The sequence below is a fragment of the Erinaceus europaeus genome, chromosome 12 (assembly GCF_950295315.1).
Source record: "Erinaceus europaeus chromosome 12, mEriEur2.1, whole genome shotgun sequence".
NCBI lineage: Eukaryota > Metazoa > Chordata > Mammalia > Eulipotyphla > Erinaceidae > Erinaceus > Erinaceus europaeus.
In genome coordinates, this window is record NC_080173.1 from 990,434 (window position 1) to 1,006,179 (window position 15,746).

At 41.6% G+C, this 15,746-nt stretch overlaps 1 protein-coding gene across 2 annotated transcripts in view; it reads left to right on the plus strand.

Annotated features, from left to right (window-relative positions):
• The window catches only part of EFCAB3 (EF-hand calcium binding domain 3), a 126,891-nt gene that overhangs the window by 73,551 nt on the left and 37,594 nt on the right, over positions 1-15,746 (plus strand). For both annotated transcript variants that reach the window (XM_060202515.1, XM_060202514.1), the window contains 8 exons: positions 2,500-2,553; positions 3,848-3,949; positions 4,697-4,750; positions 6,498-6,602; positions 7,904-7,957; positions 8,201-8,305; positions 11,842-11,895; positions 14,593-14,643. In XM_060202515.1, coding sequence (XP_060058498.1) covers positions 2,500-2,553; positions 3,848-3,949; positions 4,697-4,750; positions 6,498-6,602; positions 7,904-7,957; positions 8,201-8,305; positions 11,842-11,895; positions 14,593-14,643 — 579 coding nt within the window. The remainder of the gene's footprint in view (positions 1-2,499; positions 2,554-3,847; positions 3,950-4,696; positions 4,751-6,497; positions 6,603-7,903; positions 7,958-8,200; positions 8,306-11,841; positions 11,896-14,592; positions 14,644-15,746) is intronic.

Sequence of the window (15,746 nt, forward strand, 5' to 3'; positions counted from 1 at the left end):
GTGCCTAGAGGGGATCCTAATGCTTCTACATGAAAGTGGGTCTAGCTGTAGTCTCTTTGAAAATTGTATGAGACATTTCAAGCACACACAAGCCAAAGGAACACTCATTGGCGTAGAGGAGCAAAAGCTGCCGCTTTACCGTGTTTCCCTGGTCTATCTCCCTTCCTCCCCTCCCAGCATTAACATCAGCTTACAAAGTGTCTGGGGTAGGGGCAGGTGGTGGCACACCTGGTTGAACGCACATGTAACAAGGCTCAAGGATGCAGGTTCAAGCCCCCAGCCCCACCTGCAAAGGGAAAGCTTTGCGAGTGGTGAAGCAGTGTTGTTGGTCTCTCTCTCTCTCCCTTCTCTCTTGATTTCTGGCTGTCTTTTTTGTTTGTTTGTTTTGTTTTGTTTTTTAAAAGATTTTATTTATTTGTTAGTGAGAAGATAGGAAGAGAGAGAGAAAGATCCAAACATCACTCTGGTACATGTGCTGTGGGGGATTGAACTCAGGACATCATGCTTGAGAGTCCAGTGCTTTATCCACTGCGCCACCTCCTGGACCACACAATTTCTGGTTGTCTTACCCAATAAATAAATTAAGATAATTAAAATAAATAAATATAATTTTTAAATGCTTAGGATATAGGTTCCCGTGTGTGTGTGTGTGTGTGTGTGTATGTGTATGTAAAACTCACTAAACCCACCACCAAAATTCCTGTGGCCCACCCCTCTGTTAACCACCATAGTTTTCACCCATTATTTCAATAAGATACAGTTTTGTTAATGACTTAATAGCACAAATTTAGCTGAGCAAAAATATCAAAAAATCTAAGGTAGGATAATTAACTAGTAAAGAAATAAACTGGTAATGAAGGAGCCATAGACTAAGCTCTTATACACAAGGCTAAGCCACTGACTTCCTTTTAGACACCTGGTGGAAAAGGAGCATCTGTCAGAAAGCCAGAATAAGGCCTGGTCAGCATGCTGAACAAAATAAACACATCATTTTCTTTGCTGATTCAAAGTCCCTCTTCTCAACTAGTGATTGGCAGCTGTAGCTAAGACAAGCCACTACTACCAGCAGACACTGTGCTGCCTCTTTGCCTGTAGCTGACCTAGACACAGAAAACAGCCTTGGCCTGCATGTGGTGGTGTGGGTCACCGCATAAAGCACACGTCACTGTGTTTGAGGATTCAGGTTCAAGCTCCCAATTCCCACCTGCAGGGCAGAAGCCTCACAAGTGGTGGGACAGTGCCACGGCTGTCTCTCCTCTTTCCTCAGGGCAGAAGCCTCACAGGTGGTCCCTGCCAAAAAGCCACAGGGCACAGTGGGTCAACATGCAAGGACCAAGACCTAGTGACAACCCTGGTGACAGTATAAGCAAATAAATAAATATCCTCTACATAGGCTCAACATCACTGACGGCTGTACATCATTTTGTCTATCCCCAATTCCCGTCATGAAACAAAATGCTTTTTTCTTAAACTAATCGTAGTACACATCAGAGAGAGAGATACTAGAGAATTCAATATATGCAGTGCTAGAGATAAGCCCAAGACACTACTGATTATTTTATTTTTTAATAAAAATAAAATAAATTGGGAGTCGGGCGGTAGCACAGCGGGTTAAGCGCTGATGGCGCAAAGCACAAGGACTGGTATAAGGATCCTGGTTCGAGCCCCGGCTCCCCACCTGTAGGGGAGTCGCTTCACAGGCGGTGCAGCAGGTCTGCAGGTGTCTGTCTCTCTCTCCCCCTCTCTAACTTCCCCTCCTCTCTCCATTTCTCTCTGTCCTAACAACATCAATAACAACAATAATAACTACAACAATAAAGCAACAAGGGCAATAAATAAATATTTATTTATAAATAAATAAATTTTATTTATTTATAAAGGGAATAAATAAATATTAAAATAAATAAATAAAATAACTTTTGTTAGTTCAACAGTGTGACTATATATATATATATATATATATATATATATGTCACTGGAATGCTTTCATTAATTTAACTAACACAAACTAACAATACATGCAGAACACTGGACTAGAGAGAGGATGATTCATGGTATAGAAAGGCATATATCCATCCTGGGGTCTAAAAGTGAGGAACACACGCAAAATTCAAAGTGTGAGGTCTACTTTTAGGGTTTAAGTATTAGTGCTTACATAAATCAATGAGTTCTAGTCTTCAAATTCACTATTATCTACAGAAATGTGTTCCTCATGCCAAGTCTGAAGGGAGAGGTCTATTAAAATAGACTAGTGTTAAATCTGGCTCATCTGTATATTAAGGACCATTGCTTACTTTCTAGAAAATAGTATTGATTAAAAAGTTTTTAAAGTTACATATTGATCTTATCTGTGCCTTCCTTATTTTGAGTTAAAAGACTTGGTAAAAAAAAAAAAAATCCATGAAAAAATAATTGTCAGCTCTTTATATTGCGGCTTAAAATTTTTCCTATCATTTTCTTAAGATTTGGTTTCTATACCTTAATTGTCTTTTCTTACAGAAAATGAATTGGTTGATTTGAACATGGTGATGGATGAAGCAAAAGTTTTCACAGGTGAATTAGAAGTTATAGAAAGCTAAATGGGGGCAGGGAAAATAGCACAATGGTTCTGCAGAAAGACTGTGTGCCTGAGGCTGCAAAGTTCCAGGTTCAGTCCCCTGCCCATAATAAGCCAGAGCTGAGAAAAAAAAAAAAAGGTGAAGAAGAAGATAGATAGCAATGGTTATGCAAAGAGACCCTGCCCTCATGCCTGAGCCTCCAGAGTCTCAGGTTCAATCCCTTGTACCACCACAAGCCAGAGTTGATTAGTGCTCTGGTTAAAAAAAAAGAAAAAAAAAAAGTTAAATGGAATTTATTATTGACTAAGACCTTAATGGGTCATAAAAATTTGTTTTAAAACTCTTATTTTCTTCTTCAGGTTATTATGGCATGTTGTTTGACTCCCTACTCATTTAATATTTAAATATTTGTTTTATAACCTTACCATTTGACTTGAGGTTTTTCCTAGGTAGAACGTGTAGGTTTTTTTTGGATTTTTTTTTTTATTAGGCAAAGTTGTTTACAAAGTGTATATGTTCTGGGAGTTCAATTTCACACTGCTTCAAATATTAATTACTACACCACCAAAGCAACACACAGGATCCAATGGACACTCTCTACCCTGTCTCCCCCACCCACACCCCTCCCCAGTCTGTAGTTTTAATCATTGATGTTTTCTTCTTCAACGTCATGTAAGCAATCAAGATATCAGACCAGGAGACAGCTCACCCAGCAGAACACAGATATTACTGTCTCCAGGGACCACGGAGGCTGCCACAGGAGAGCACCTGCACAGGGCAGCTTGACGAACAGTGGGGCCGAGTTGTAGTGAACACTTCCTCTCTCCCTCGGGCTGAGAAGGCAGCTGAGGGAGCCAAGTGGGGGTGTATCTGGCTGAGCCGACACATCACTGGGCACAAGGACCCATGTTCAAGCCCTGGTCCCCACCTGCAGGGGAAAGCTTCACAAGTGGTGGAGCAGGGCTGCAGGCGTCTTGCTGTCTCCTCCCCTCTCAATTTCTTGATCCAAAATGAATTAACCAATTAATTTTTAAATCAGCTTAGCAGTATCATGCATGTGCAAAATCCTAGGTTCATTCCCCAAAACATTTTGAAGGGAAAAAATTAAAAATCTATTTCTGACTTAATCCAAATACATACCTGCCCTCTGAATCTGCATGGTTAAATTTCATTTTAAGTGCTCTATCATTCAGTTAAGAGTGATGCCACATAGGTGATCTTTTTCCATAATTTGAAATTTTGTTAATTGCTAAATTACCTAGATGTTAACAGTTTCCCTTTTTCCAAAGGAGAAAAGGTTGATGTCAGCAAACTGGACAATGTGCTGAGGAAAATGGGGCTGGTCCTCTCTGATGAGAACAAGGAACTGCTGAAAACTCTGCCAATTCACTGTGAGAACTTACCACATCCTTGGGAACTTTGACTTAAGGGTTTGTATGTGGGAACTGCTGAAATTGTGTATGTGCCTACCCGATAAAATTCGTTTAGAAAACACAATTATGGGGCAGTGGAGCATAATGGTTATGCAAACAGATTCTCATGCCTGAAGCTCTGAAGTCCCAGGTTCAGTCCCCCACATATGCATAAACCAGAGCTGAGCAGTGCTCTGGTAAAGAAAAAAATATGAAGGAAGGAAGGAAGGAAGGAAGGAGGAAGGAAGGAAGGAAGGAAGGAAGGAAGGAAGGAAGGAAGGAAGGAAGGAAAGGGAGGGAGGGAGGGACGGAGGAGGGAGGGAGAGAAGGAGGCTGGGGGAAAGAAAAACACAACTATCACACAGAAATCCCCTTCTTGTTGATTACATTTTAATGCTGGACATAGGCACTATCTTTCATGAGTCCTCCACAGTCAAGATTAAATTACTCTGTCACCCTGGGGCAGTGCCTAATCTAGACCATGACCGGTAGAAAAGCCATAAGACAGGAAGAAGAGAGAGAGAAATGTAATAAAATAACACATTTTAGTTCAACCTACAGGTAGGTTTATATCAAGAAATGCTTTTGACTTGGATTTCATTGTTGAGGTAAAACAAAGCTGAAGGGTTTTCTCCCTCAAGTTGATGGTGTTGTATAATCTTTCTGCTGTCTTCACTAATCTTCCCATCATTTAACCTATATTCTTAACTGCCCCTTACCTTACAGCTGATGGAAAAATATGTAAAAAGAGATTGCTAAAAGAAGTGAAAGCCCTTGCTGGTGAGTGAGAACCATGGTAACAGAGCACTGGGGTCAGTAGCTGCCTCACCCCTTCGGTCTGTGCTTTCCCGGTATCAGGTCCTGGTCACATGGAGCACCTTGGTGGCATGTACGCTCTGCCAGAGGCACCATGGGCAGCAGCAAGGGAGCTCTCTCCTAGTGGAGCAGTGCTGTGGTAGCTCTCCTCCTTCTGCCTCTCCCTCTGCCTCTCCCTCTGCCTCTGCCTCTCCCTCTGCCTCTCCCTCTGCCTCTCCCTCTCCCTCTCCCTCTCCCTCTCCCTCTCCCTCTCCCTCTGCCTCTGCCTCTCCCTCTCCCTCTCCCTCTCCCTCTCCCTCTGCCTCTGCCTCTGCCTCTCCCTCTCCCTCTGCCTCTGCCTCTCCCTCTGCCTCTCCCTCTGCCTCTCCCTCTCCTCTCCCTCTCCCTCTCCCTCTCCCTCTCCCTCTGCCTCTGCCTCTGCCTCTCCCTCTCCCTCTCCCTCTCCCTCTGCCTCTGCCTCTGCCTCTCCCTCTGCCTCTGCCTCTGCCTCTGCCTCTGCCTCTCCCTCTCCCTCTCCCTCTCCCTCTCCCTCTCCCTCTCCCTCTCCCTCTCCCTCTCCCTCTCCAGCATTAAAATAAAACCAAATGGTGTGGAGGGTAAATAGCATAACGGTTATGCAAACTGACCCTCATGCCTGAGGCTCCAAAGTCCCAGGTTCAATCCCCTGCACCACCATAAGCCAGAGCTGAACAGTGCTCTGGTAAAAAAAATAAATAAATAAAATAAAAAATAAAAAATAATAATAAAACCAAATGAAATATTTTTTAAGAAAAAATACATAACTAGCATGGGTGATGGGAGTGGTGTGTAGACATGTACCCATAGTGTCCAAGTATCAGCGACTATCCTGTAAACCATTCTTTCCTCAATACGATGATATTTTTAAAAAATCTAAATACGTGGAGCAGAAAGTAGTTCCCTAGCATGTTGCACCTGAGGCCCCAGCTGTGAGAGCCAGCATCACACAGGCACACCAGCGACAAACCGGGGGAGTCCAGGGGTGGTGGGTTGTTACTTTAGTGTCTCTTTTTTCTGCCTCTGTTTCTCTCTCTCTCTCTCTCTCTCTCTCTCTCATATATAAATAATTTGAAAAATGGACTAGGAGTGACACTCTGTACTGTTATACATGCATATGGTCCTGGGTTCATTCCTCAGCACAGGAAGGAAGGAAGGAAGGAAGGAAGGAAGGGAGGGAGGGAAAGTGTCTAAATCCTACCACTTAAAAAACTGACTTGTTGAGGTGGAAGCCAACTCATAAAAACTTATGATGTGTGGTGTTTGAGTCTCAGTAGATTTATTATGTAACCATTTTAAAATATATAGAAATATTGAATGATTATGCTGTATACCTGGAACTATGTCATTTAATTTTAATTGGTTGTATATTTTAATTAATAAAAATATATTTTAATGATAATTCAGTGAAAGGGAAGTGAAAGTCCCACCTCCCACCTCCCCTAAAGATACACATGGCTTACTGTTTACCTTTGTCGCAATAGTGATCTGCCTCAGTTTTTCCTACTTTCATCAGACTTACAGAAATATGTGAGCATATATACTGTATATCAGTATATTATATACCATTGATATATATTAAATATATGTGTGATGGTCTCTAGATGGGATTTATAATGCATGATCATGATTAGTATTTCACACTCTTAACATTAGTGTTGATATTCTTATCTATCATATGCTCTTTTTCCATAAGGACCAATGGTCAAAATAAAAAAAATGGAACCCATTGTGGACGACATGGACTTACAAATGACAGATGAGATCTATGAGGAACTACTGTCACAACTCCCAGTCAATGGTGGGTGTTACAGGGTTACTCTTCCCTTTAGAGAAACAATGAGTCCTTGTATCAGAACTTCTGGGAGTAGCCTTTTCACTGTCATGCAGGAAGTAACACAGATAGACCTGATCTTCACTGATGAACAAATACCATTTATAAACAAACCCCCCCTTTGTGAAAATATGTTGGGAATTCTTCTTAAAGAAGTCCACCTACCTGGGAATGCCACATATTTAAAGTGCTGGGGGGGGGGGGTGAATAACAAGGATGGGCAGTGGCTCACCCAGTAGAGTGCACACATTCCCATGCTCAAGGACCTAGGTTCAAGCCCATGGTCCCACATGCACAAGTGAAGTTTCACAGCCACTGAGGCAGTGCTGCAGGTTTCTCTCCTCCCTCTTTCCCCACCTCTCTATTTCCCCCTGTTCCTATCAAAAAAAGGGGGGGTGAGCAAAGGGACATGAGATGTGGAGTTGTCCTTCTACACCAAATCCCTGCAATAACTCTGGTGAGGATGGAAGTAAGGGAGGGAGAGAGGGACCCTTCTTCTTCTTCTAGCGTTTGCCCTTCTTCCGTAGCCAGTCAACAGCGTCAGGTTGAGCCTAATGTCAAGTTTCGAGACCTCCTTTGAATCTGGAGAGGTGGCAGTCGTTGACTATGTGGGTCATAGTCTGTCTGTGGCCACAGGGGCAGTTCAGGTCGTCTCTGGCTCCCCAGCGATGGAACATTCTACCGTTCTTTCATCCTTCCACAACTCCGCCCTGGTGGCCTGATGGGGCCCTAATTGTTATGCAAAAATCCATTCAAGCCTGGGGCTCCAAAATCCCAGATTCAGTATCCACACCACAACAAACCAAAGCTGGGTTGGGGAATCTATCGGTTGCTGGCTTTCTTTGTTTCTAAGATAATTCATCTCTGAATGAGTCTACAAAATTCTAAGGAAAGTCAGAAAAATTCTTCTAAATGCTTATGGTCTTCATAATTTCAGAATCTTGTACATGATAAAATTTGTTAGTCTGAGTTAAAAGTCTCAGTTACAGGGGGCTGGGTGGTAGCACACTGGGTTAATCACACATAGTAGGAAACGTCCCAGTTTGAACCCCCCCCACTCCCACCCCAGGTCCCCATCTGTGGGGGGAGGGGGGGCGACGGTGGTCATTACACAAACGGTGGTCATTACACAAACAATGATGCAGGTCTCTCCATCTCTTTTCCCCTTCCCTTCTCAACTTCTCTCTACCCTATCCAATAAAAAGAAAAAAGTATTCTCAGTTCCAGTAGCTTATCTCTTTGTGACTTCTACTTCCTTTGTCTTACAGATGAGAAAACGGTCGGTCTGCAAGAACTGATGGGAATTATTGATGACATCAACAGTAAGTCGCAAGCTTTAGCAGACAAATATTACAAACAGCATCTTAATGCTTGGGCAGCTGGTGGAGGGAAATATTTCCCTTTCATAAATTATTCTCTGCAGACCAGAATAAAGACACAAGTTTGTTAGTTCTGACTCCCCTGTTAATTGACTATGCTTGTGGGCAGAAGTACATACTGACAGTGTTTTGCCCTTTGTAGATGGTTCTGTAATATTTCTGCAATTTATTTCTTACCTTTCTAAGGAAAGATGATTGATATCCAGGACTTAAACAGCTTTCTCATAAGTGAGGGGGTTTATCTCACACCAGAAGAAATGAAGGATCTGATGGACTATCTGACACCTAATGGTGAGTTGTTTGTGATTCTCTTACCTGCCTAGAAGTGTGGCTTTGTTATCCTGTATATAACAGTCGTAGCTTTTTGGGGGGGGTGGTGGGGGGGGGGGGCGGTTGTTTGTTTCTTTGTTTTGTTTTAGTTTTCTTCTTTCTTTTTATTGTTTGTTTTATTAGTGATTTAGTATTGATTTACAAAATTACAACATAACAGGGGTACAACTCCACACTGTTCCCACCAACAGAGCTCTGGATCCCCAACCCTCCACTGGAAACTGCAGCAGTTCTAACACTGCAGATATGGGTTCACTTATTTCTATAACTGTCTGTATTTCTGTATATTTACCCATTTTTTAAGGTGCCATCTTCTCTTCCTTTCCAAGTCACACATACACCTATAACTACATCCAAATGTCCCTCCCTTTTTCCTCTTCTCTCTATGGGTCCTGATGGAGTTGGAGTTCAGAGCCCTCTGGTCATCTTCCTCTAACATTCCACACCCCCAGGAATATGGACCAAAATTCTTTATGGGGTGCAGAAGGTGGGAGTTCTGGCTTCTTTAATTGCTTCACTGCTGGACATGGATGTTAACATTCTTTCCCTAGTGGGACAGGGCTCTGGAGAGGTGAGGCTTTAGGACACACTGGTGAGGTTGTCTGCCCAGGGAAGTCAGGATAGAATCATGATAGCATCAGCAAGATGGAAAACAGGACAAAATGGTTAATGAACAGGAATCAAAAAGTAGTAATAAATCAAATGAGAATAGAGATCTTAGAGTGGGAAGAAGCTGGGAAGTGCATTTTAGGCATGTCCCCTAGGGGTCCACGAGAAACTACCAGAGTTTTTGCTTGAGTTTGATAGCTAACATCAACTTGAACAAAAATATTGTCTAAGATATGGTGTCAGAGTAGAGAAAAGGGCTAGAAAGTTGGATTAGGCCAGAGAGTAACTCAAAATCTTGGGGAAAAAAAAATCTATGAGTAAAATTAACTGTCTATCCATCCACCTGACCTACAGCCCATATATTTATATATTTATATTTAGAACAGGAGCCTGTGTAACCTCTGGGTCCCTGTTGGTCTGAGCTTGTAGTCTGTGGTCAGAGCTAGAAACATTCTAGGCTGCACTCATTTAAGCACCTGTCTTCTTCAAGTGACAGAGTAGGATGACCCAGCTTCCTTCAGAGAGTAGAATAGTCCCTACCATTGCTGCTCTGCAGTGAGGGCAAGGTTCTGGAGAGGCCCACAAAAGGGCTTGTGATGATATTCCTGATGGAGATGACCAGTGATGGAGAGAGGGATCTGTTAGAGGTCTAGACCCATCATATTTAAGTGGGAATACCAGGATTCTCTGACTAGGGCCCTGGATGATGGGGTGGCCTGGTATTGACCAAAAAAAGGCCATCTGTAAATGAGCCAGTAAGAGTCTTATCTTTGTATCACCAAGAATAGTACTTCTCAGACATAAGTCTTCATATGACTCATGTGAACATCTCATTAAGATTCAGATTTGGGTTCAGAATGGGGCAAAGCTGGAGCTATGACGCAGTTCTTATGCTCTAGCTGGTGCCTGGGAGCTGTCCTCTGTCATACTTGCTGAGTCAGAGATGAAAGGTGAACAGATCATATTCACATTAAGGCTGTGCCTGGCCCATCATCTCAAGTCACTGCTACAGACAATATGTTAATTTGTGCCTGAGTGCATTGTCTGAGCCTAAAATATAAGAGTAATTAAAACCAGAGAATAAAAATGAGTATTAAATGCAACCAGGGAGAGTGCTGGACTTCTCAGGCATGAATTCCCAGGTTCAGTCCCTGACACCACATATGCTGGAACTAAGTGTTGTCTTTCTCTCTCTCTTTATCTGTCTCATAAAATAAATAAATCCATTTTGAAAATTAATATTAATGAGAGAGAAAAGAGGGGAATCTAAGCTGGCTGACATGTCTGCCTGTTGAGATTTTGTTGTTTATTAGTAAACAGCCTGGTCCACATACATGGTTTACCTGCTCACTCTTTTTTTCCCACCAGGGTTATCTCTGAGGATCAGTCCTGCATGATTCCACCACCCCCTGTTAGTCTTGTTTCGCTGTTTTTTCAGACATAGGGTGACAGACATCAGATAATTTTTCCCATCATCATAGATGAATTCTCTATATACCCAACATATGTCCTTCCCATTCACCTTCCTCATATTTGTTTGATCAGATGTGATTTCTTTTTTAAAAAACAGTGTGAACTTTGACATTTCATATAAATGGAGTCCAGTTAAAAAAAAAAAAGTTGAACAATAAACACAACGCAGAACTTGGACTGGATCTGGTGTATTACACCAAAGTAAAGGACTCTGGGGTAGGGGGGTAGGCAGAAGTTGAAAAACAAGATCAGAAGGGAAAACTCTAAGCAGAACTTGGACAGAGTTGGTGCACTGGGGCTGGGGGAGGGCTCAAGTCCTAGATCATGATGGCAGAGGAGGACCTAGTGGGGGTCGTATTGTTGTGTGGAAATGTTATGCATGCACAAACTGTCATATTTTACTGTGGACTGTAAACCAATGATCCCACAATAAAGAAATAAAGAATTTTTTTTTAGAGAAAAGAGGGTGAATCTCTTGCATAGTTACAAAAAAAAAAAAATTCAGTGTGGGAGTCTGGCAGTAGCACAGCGGCTTAAGAGCAGGCGGCGCAAAGCCCAAGGACCTGAGTAAGGATCCAAGTTTGAGCCCCCGGTTCCCCATCTGCAGGGGAGTCACTTCCCAGGCGATGAAGCAGGTCTGCAGGTGTCTGTCTTTCTCTCCCCCTCTCTGTCTTCCCCTCCTCTCTCCATTTCTCTCTGTCCTATCCAACAACAACATCAACAGTAACTACAACAATAAAACAACCAGGGCAACAAAAGGAAATAAATATATAAATATTTTTTAAATGCTGAGTATGTGAAATTTGACATCTCATATAAATGGAGTCACATAATATGTAACCGTGTATGGCTGGTATCTCTTAATTAGCATGTTTTCAAAATTCATCCAGTTTTTGCATGTATCAATCAGTACTTTATTCTTCTTTGAGAGAGAAAAAAAATCATTTTGTATAGTCCAGAGAACAGACTCGGGGTCACAGACATGCAAGGCATGTTCTCCGAGCTTCCTCCCCAGTTCCCTTTATATTTTCTTCTTCCTTTTTTCTTTTTCCTTTATTGGGGGTTCATGGTTTACAGCCGACAGTAAATACAGTAGTTGGCACATGTGTCACAGTTCTCAGTTTTCCACATCACACTCTAACCCCCTACCTAGGTCCTCCTCTGCCATCATGTTCCAGGACCTGAACACACACCCCCATCCCAGAACCCTTCACTTTGGTGCAATAAATATACCACATGTTATTACTATTATTACTGGAAAAATATTATTAGATGAATACATCACATTTTGTTTAATCTATCATCCAGCTGATGGGTATTTGAATTGTTTCCACTTTTGGGCTTTTGGATAATTCTGCTATAAACTTCTGTGTGCAACTTTTGGTGTTATGTAACTTATACAAAACTTTTTACAGAAAGTAAAAAGGTTGAAATGAAGTCAATAATGGAGATCCTGAGGAAGTTAAAATGTGAGTGGATGTTTATGACATACCTTATAAAATGATGGTCTGATGCTAGGTGTTTGTTTCATGTGTTTGTCTTGGTTATAAGTAATTAACACTTTTCTTGGTTATAAGTAACGCTTATTATAAGAGTTTCTTTTTTATTGATTTAATAATGATCAACAAGATTGTAGCACAAGAGGGATATAATTCCATACAATTCCCACCACTAAGTCCATATTCCATCCCCTCCACTGGAAGATTCCTTATTTCTCTATCCCTCTGGGAGCAGGGATCCAGGGTCATTATGGGGAGCAGAAGGTGGGGGTTCTGGCTTCTGTCATTGCTTCTCCACTGAACATAGTTGTTGGCCAGTGGATCCATACTCCCAGCCTGTTTCTGTCTTTTTCTAGTGGGGCAGGGCTTTGGGGAAGGGAAGTTCCAGGACACGCTGGTGAGGTTATCTGCCCAGGGAAGTCAGGTTGGGGTCACAATAGCATCTGCAACTTGGTGGCTTAAAAACATTTGGAAACCTAAAAAGACACCATAAACTTCCTAATGAAATAGTGTCTACTTAGATACCTCCTCACCTATTTCCTATTACACTTCCCTCACTCACTTCAAAGCTAACCTTATCAAAGCAATGACTGCAAAAGCTGAATAAGGGCAGGGGACTGGCATACTTTAACAATGGCTCTTTAGTCACTATCAGGCCACCCCATCATTGGGGCCCTATTCGGGGAGTCCTGAGATTCCCAAATAGACATGATGGGCCTAGACCTCAAATAAATCCCTCTCTCCATTATTACCAGTCATCTCTATCAGGAACAACACAATAGACCCCTTTGTGCACCCCTATGGGACCTTGCCCTCAATATGGATCAACAACGTTAGAGAATGTTCCAAAAAGGAGGACGGACAACATACTCTATACTACACCTGAGGAAGATGGGTCCTGAGATTGGGGCAGCCTGGAACGTTCCTACTCATGACCACAGAATGTGAGCTCAGATCTACAGGGATACAGAGGCCACACAGGCTCCTAAGCTGAATATGGGCCCCAGATCGCATCAAATAGATGGAGTTTACAGTCAACAATATTTATACCCCTTTCCCATATTTGGGAGCTACTCTCTTCCCTGATCCAGCTTTCTGGTCCTTTATACAGCCTTGACATCATCTCCCCAGACAATAACTTCGATCCACCTGCATATCAGATAGGGAGAGTTCCTTGCTTGCTTCTTAGAGTTTAAGAGGCAATAATAGTTGTTATTATAACCAAGTTATTTGGGAGTTTAGTTTACTTTGAAAATCCCATGGTTAGGATTTACTGTACTATACAAGACCTTACCATGATTTATGTCATTCAGTGCTATTTACAAATAACTATACCTTATATACTGACAAGTCTAGTTGCTTCTGGTCTCCCTGGTCTAAGATTATAGATAATTTAATATTTCAGGGAAAAAATAGTCATTATTAGAAATACATTAATAATTTAAGACCAGTGTTAAGATTTGATCAGGTTATTCATTTGAAACCTTAAGTGCTTAGATTGAGGGAATATATACTCAGAACTGATATCCTTTTTATAAATAAAAATTTTAAAAATAATAATGACTCGTAGATTAATAAAAATGAATATAGCAAAGAACATCTGTGAAAAAAAACAAGATATAAAGCAAATCAAATTGTTTAATCACCAGGAACATAAAGGTAAGCAGATAAGATTTGGAATCTCCATTTTGGGAAAAGCTAGGAAGTCTATTTTGGGTATATTCCAAGGGCCCCATGACTTTACTAATTTTTTTATTTCTTAAGGCAACAGAAAAAAAAGGAGGGGGTCGGGCGGTGGCGCAGTGGGTTAAGCGCATGTGGTGCAAAGCGCAGGGACCGGCGTAAGGATCCCGGTTCGAGCCCCCGGCTCCCCACCTGCAGGGGAGTCGCTTCACAGGCGGTGAAGCAGGTCTGCAGGTGTCTATCTTTCTCTCCCCCTCTCTATCTTCCCCTCCTCTCTCCATTTCTCTCTGTCCTATCCAACAACGAATTGTGTCAACAAGGGCAATAATAATAACCACAACGAAGCTACAACAAGGGCAACAAAAAGGGGAAAAAAATGGCCTCCAGGAGCGGTGGATTCATGGTGCAGGCACCGAGCCCAGCAATAACCCTGGAGGAGGAAAAAAAATAATAATAATAAAATAATAAAAAAAAAAAAGGAAGTAAGTGAGGAGGATATCTAGGTCTAAGTAGACACTATTTGATCATGGCATCTTTTTTAAGTCTTTCTACTTGCTTGCTACACTTACTGAATCACTGCAGACTATTGTGCACTTTTACTTTAAGGTTCTTAGCTATACACCTGTACACCTATTAGCTACTGTACAACTGATAAGTGTAGAGTCAACAACCTGTAGTCAAAGCACTAGTGAGATAGAGTGTGTAACGGGTCGCCCCCTTGAGTCAGCATGTTTTCAAAGTTCACTTCTTTAAGACTTGAAGAATGATAAATGAATAGTCTTGATTTCAGGGGGTAACTCTAAATTTGTCAGTCTTCTGGAAATTAATGCATTTAGGGCCCAAAAAAGAAGTGTGACATAACCTGTAAATGATATTTTCCTCAATTTATCATCTGGAAACTTTTTTAGTTAAAATTATATCCTCTTACTCTATTTTCCTTTCTTCAGGAATGTATGTAATTTTGTTCTTAATCTTGTCTTTCAGCAAAAAGGTTACCTGTGCCTGTGCCGGTGAAACCTTCAACTAGCTCCCAAGGTGAGTCTCAGCCTGATGTGACAGCGTTGTGAACATGGGGCTTAAACATAGACTTCAAACCACACTGTCCTCTTGGTCAGTTACTATTACCTACTTGTTGATAGGTGATGGAATATCATTATCAACAGGTCATTGCTTTTCTGAGTTTCTTTAGCCTATGGGTTTCTTTATAGCCTATTTTATGCAATTTACAGTGTCATTAAATAAATCAGGTATTCCTGCCTCTGCCACTAAAGTAATTAGTTCAACTTTCTGGGCCTTAATATACTCAACAAAATAAAATTAATGCATCTAACTAATGAGAAATTATTAAGCTCTTAGTTTTAAAACTCTAAAACTAACGTTTATGGTTGAAAGGATGCAAGGGGGCTGGCAGTGATGCACCTGGTAAAGTACACAGATTACAGTGTGCAAAGACCCTGGTTCAATCCCCTACTCCCCAGCAGCACAGGGGAAGCCTGATACGTGTTGAAGTAGGGCTGCAGGTGTCTCCTCTCTATATATGCCCTTCCTTCTAGTTTCTGTCTCTATGTAAATTAATTAATTAATTTAATACAAAAAAAGAAAGAAAGGCATTGTCAAGAAAGTGGGCCACAGAGTGGAAAAAAATATATTTATAAATGATCTAAAGAACTCTTGTAACTCAATAAAAAGACAACCCAAAATTAAAAATGGATAATGGGCTGAGACAAACATTTCTCAAAAGAACATATAAAAATACACATATGAAAAGGTATTTGCTATCTCTTATAATTTGAGGAAGGTAAATAAAAAGCACAAGATTCCATTTCATTCATGAATGATGAGGCAAGTCTACAGGAATCTTTCTCTCTTCCTCTCTATCTCCCTCTCCCCTTAAGAGTAGAATTTCCTGGGAGTCAGGCTGTAGCACAGCGGGTTAAGCGCAAGTGGCGCAAAGCGCAAGGACCAGCATAATGATCCCGGTTCGAGCCCCCGGCTCCCCACCTGCAGTGGAGTCACTTCACATGCGGTGAAGCATGTTTGCAAGTGTCTGTCTTTCTCTCTCCTTCTTTGTCTTCCCCTCCTCTCTCCATTTCTCTCTGCCCTATCCAACAACGACAACATCATTAACAACAACATTA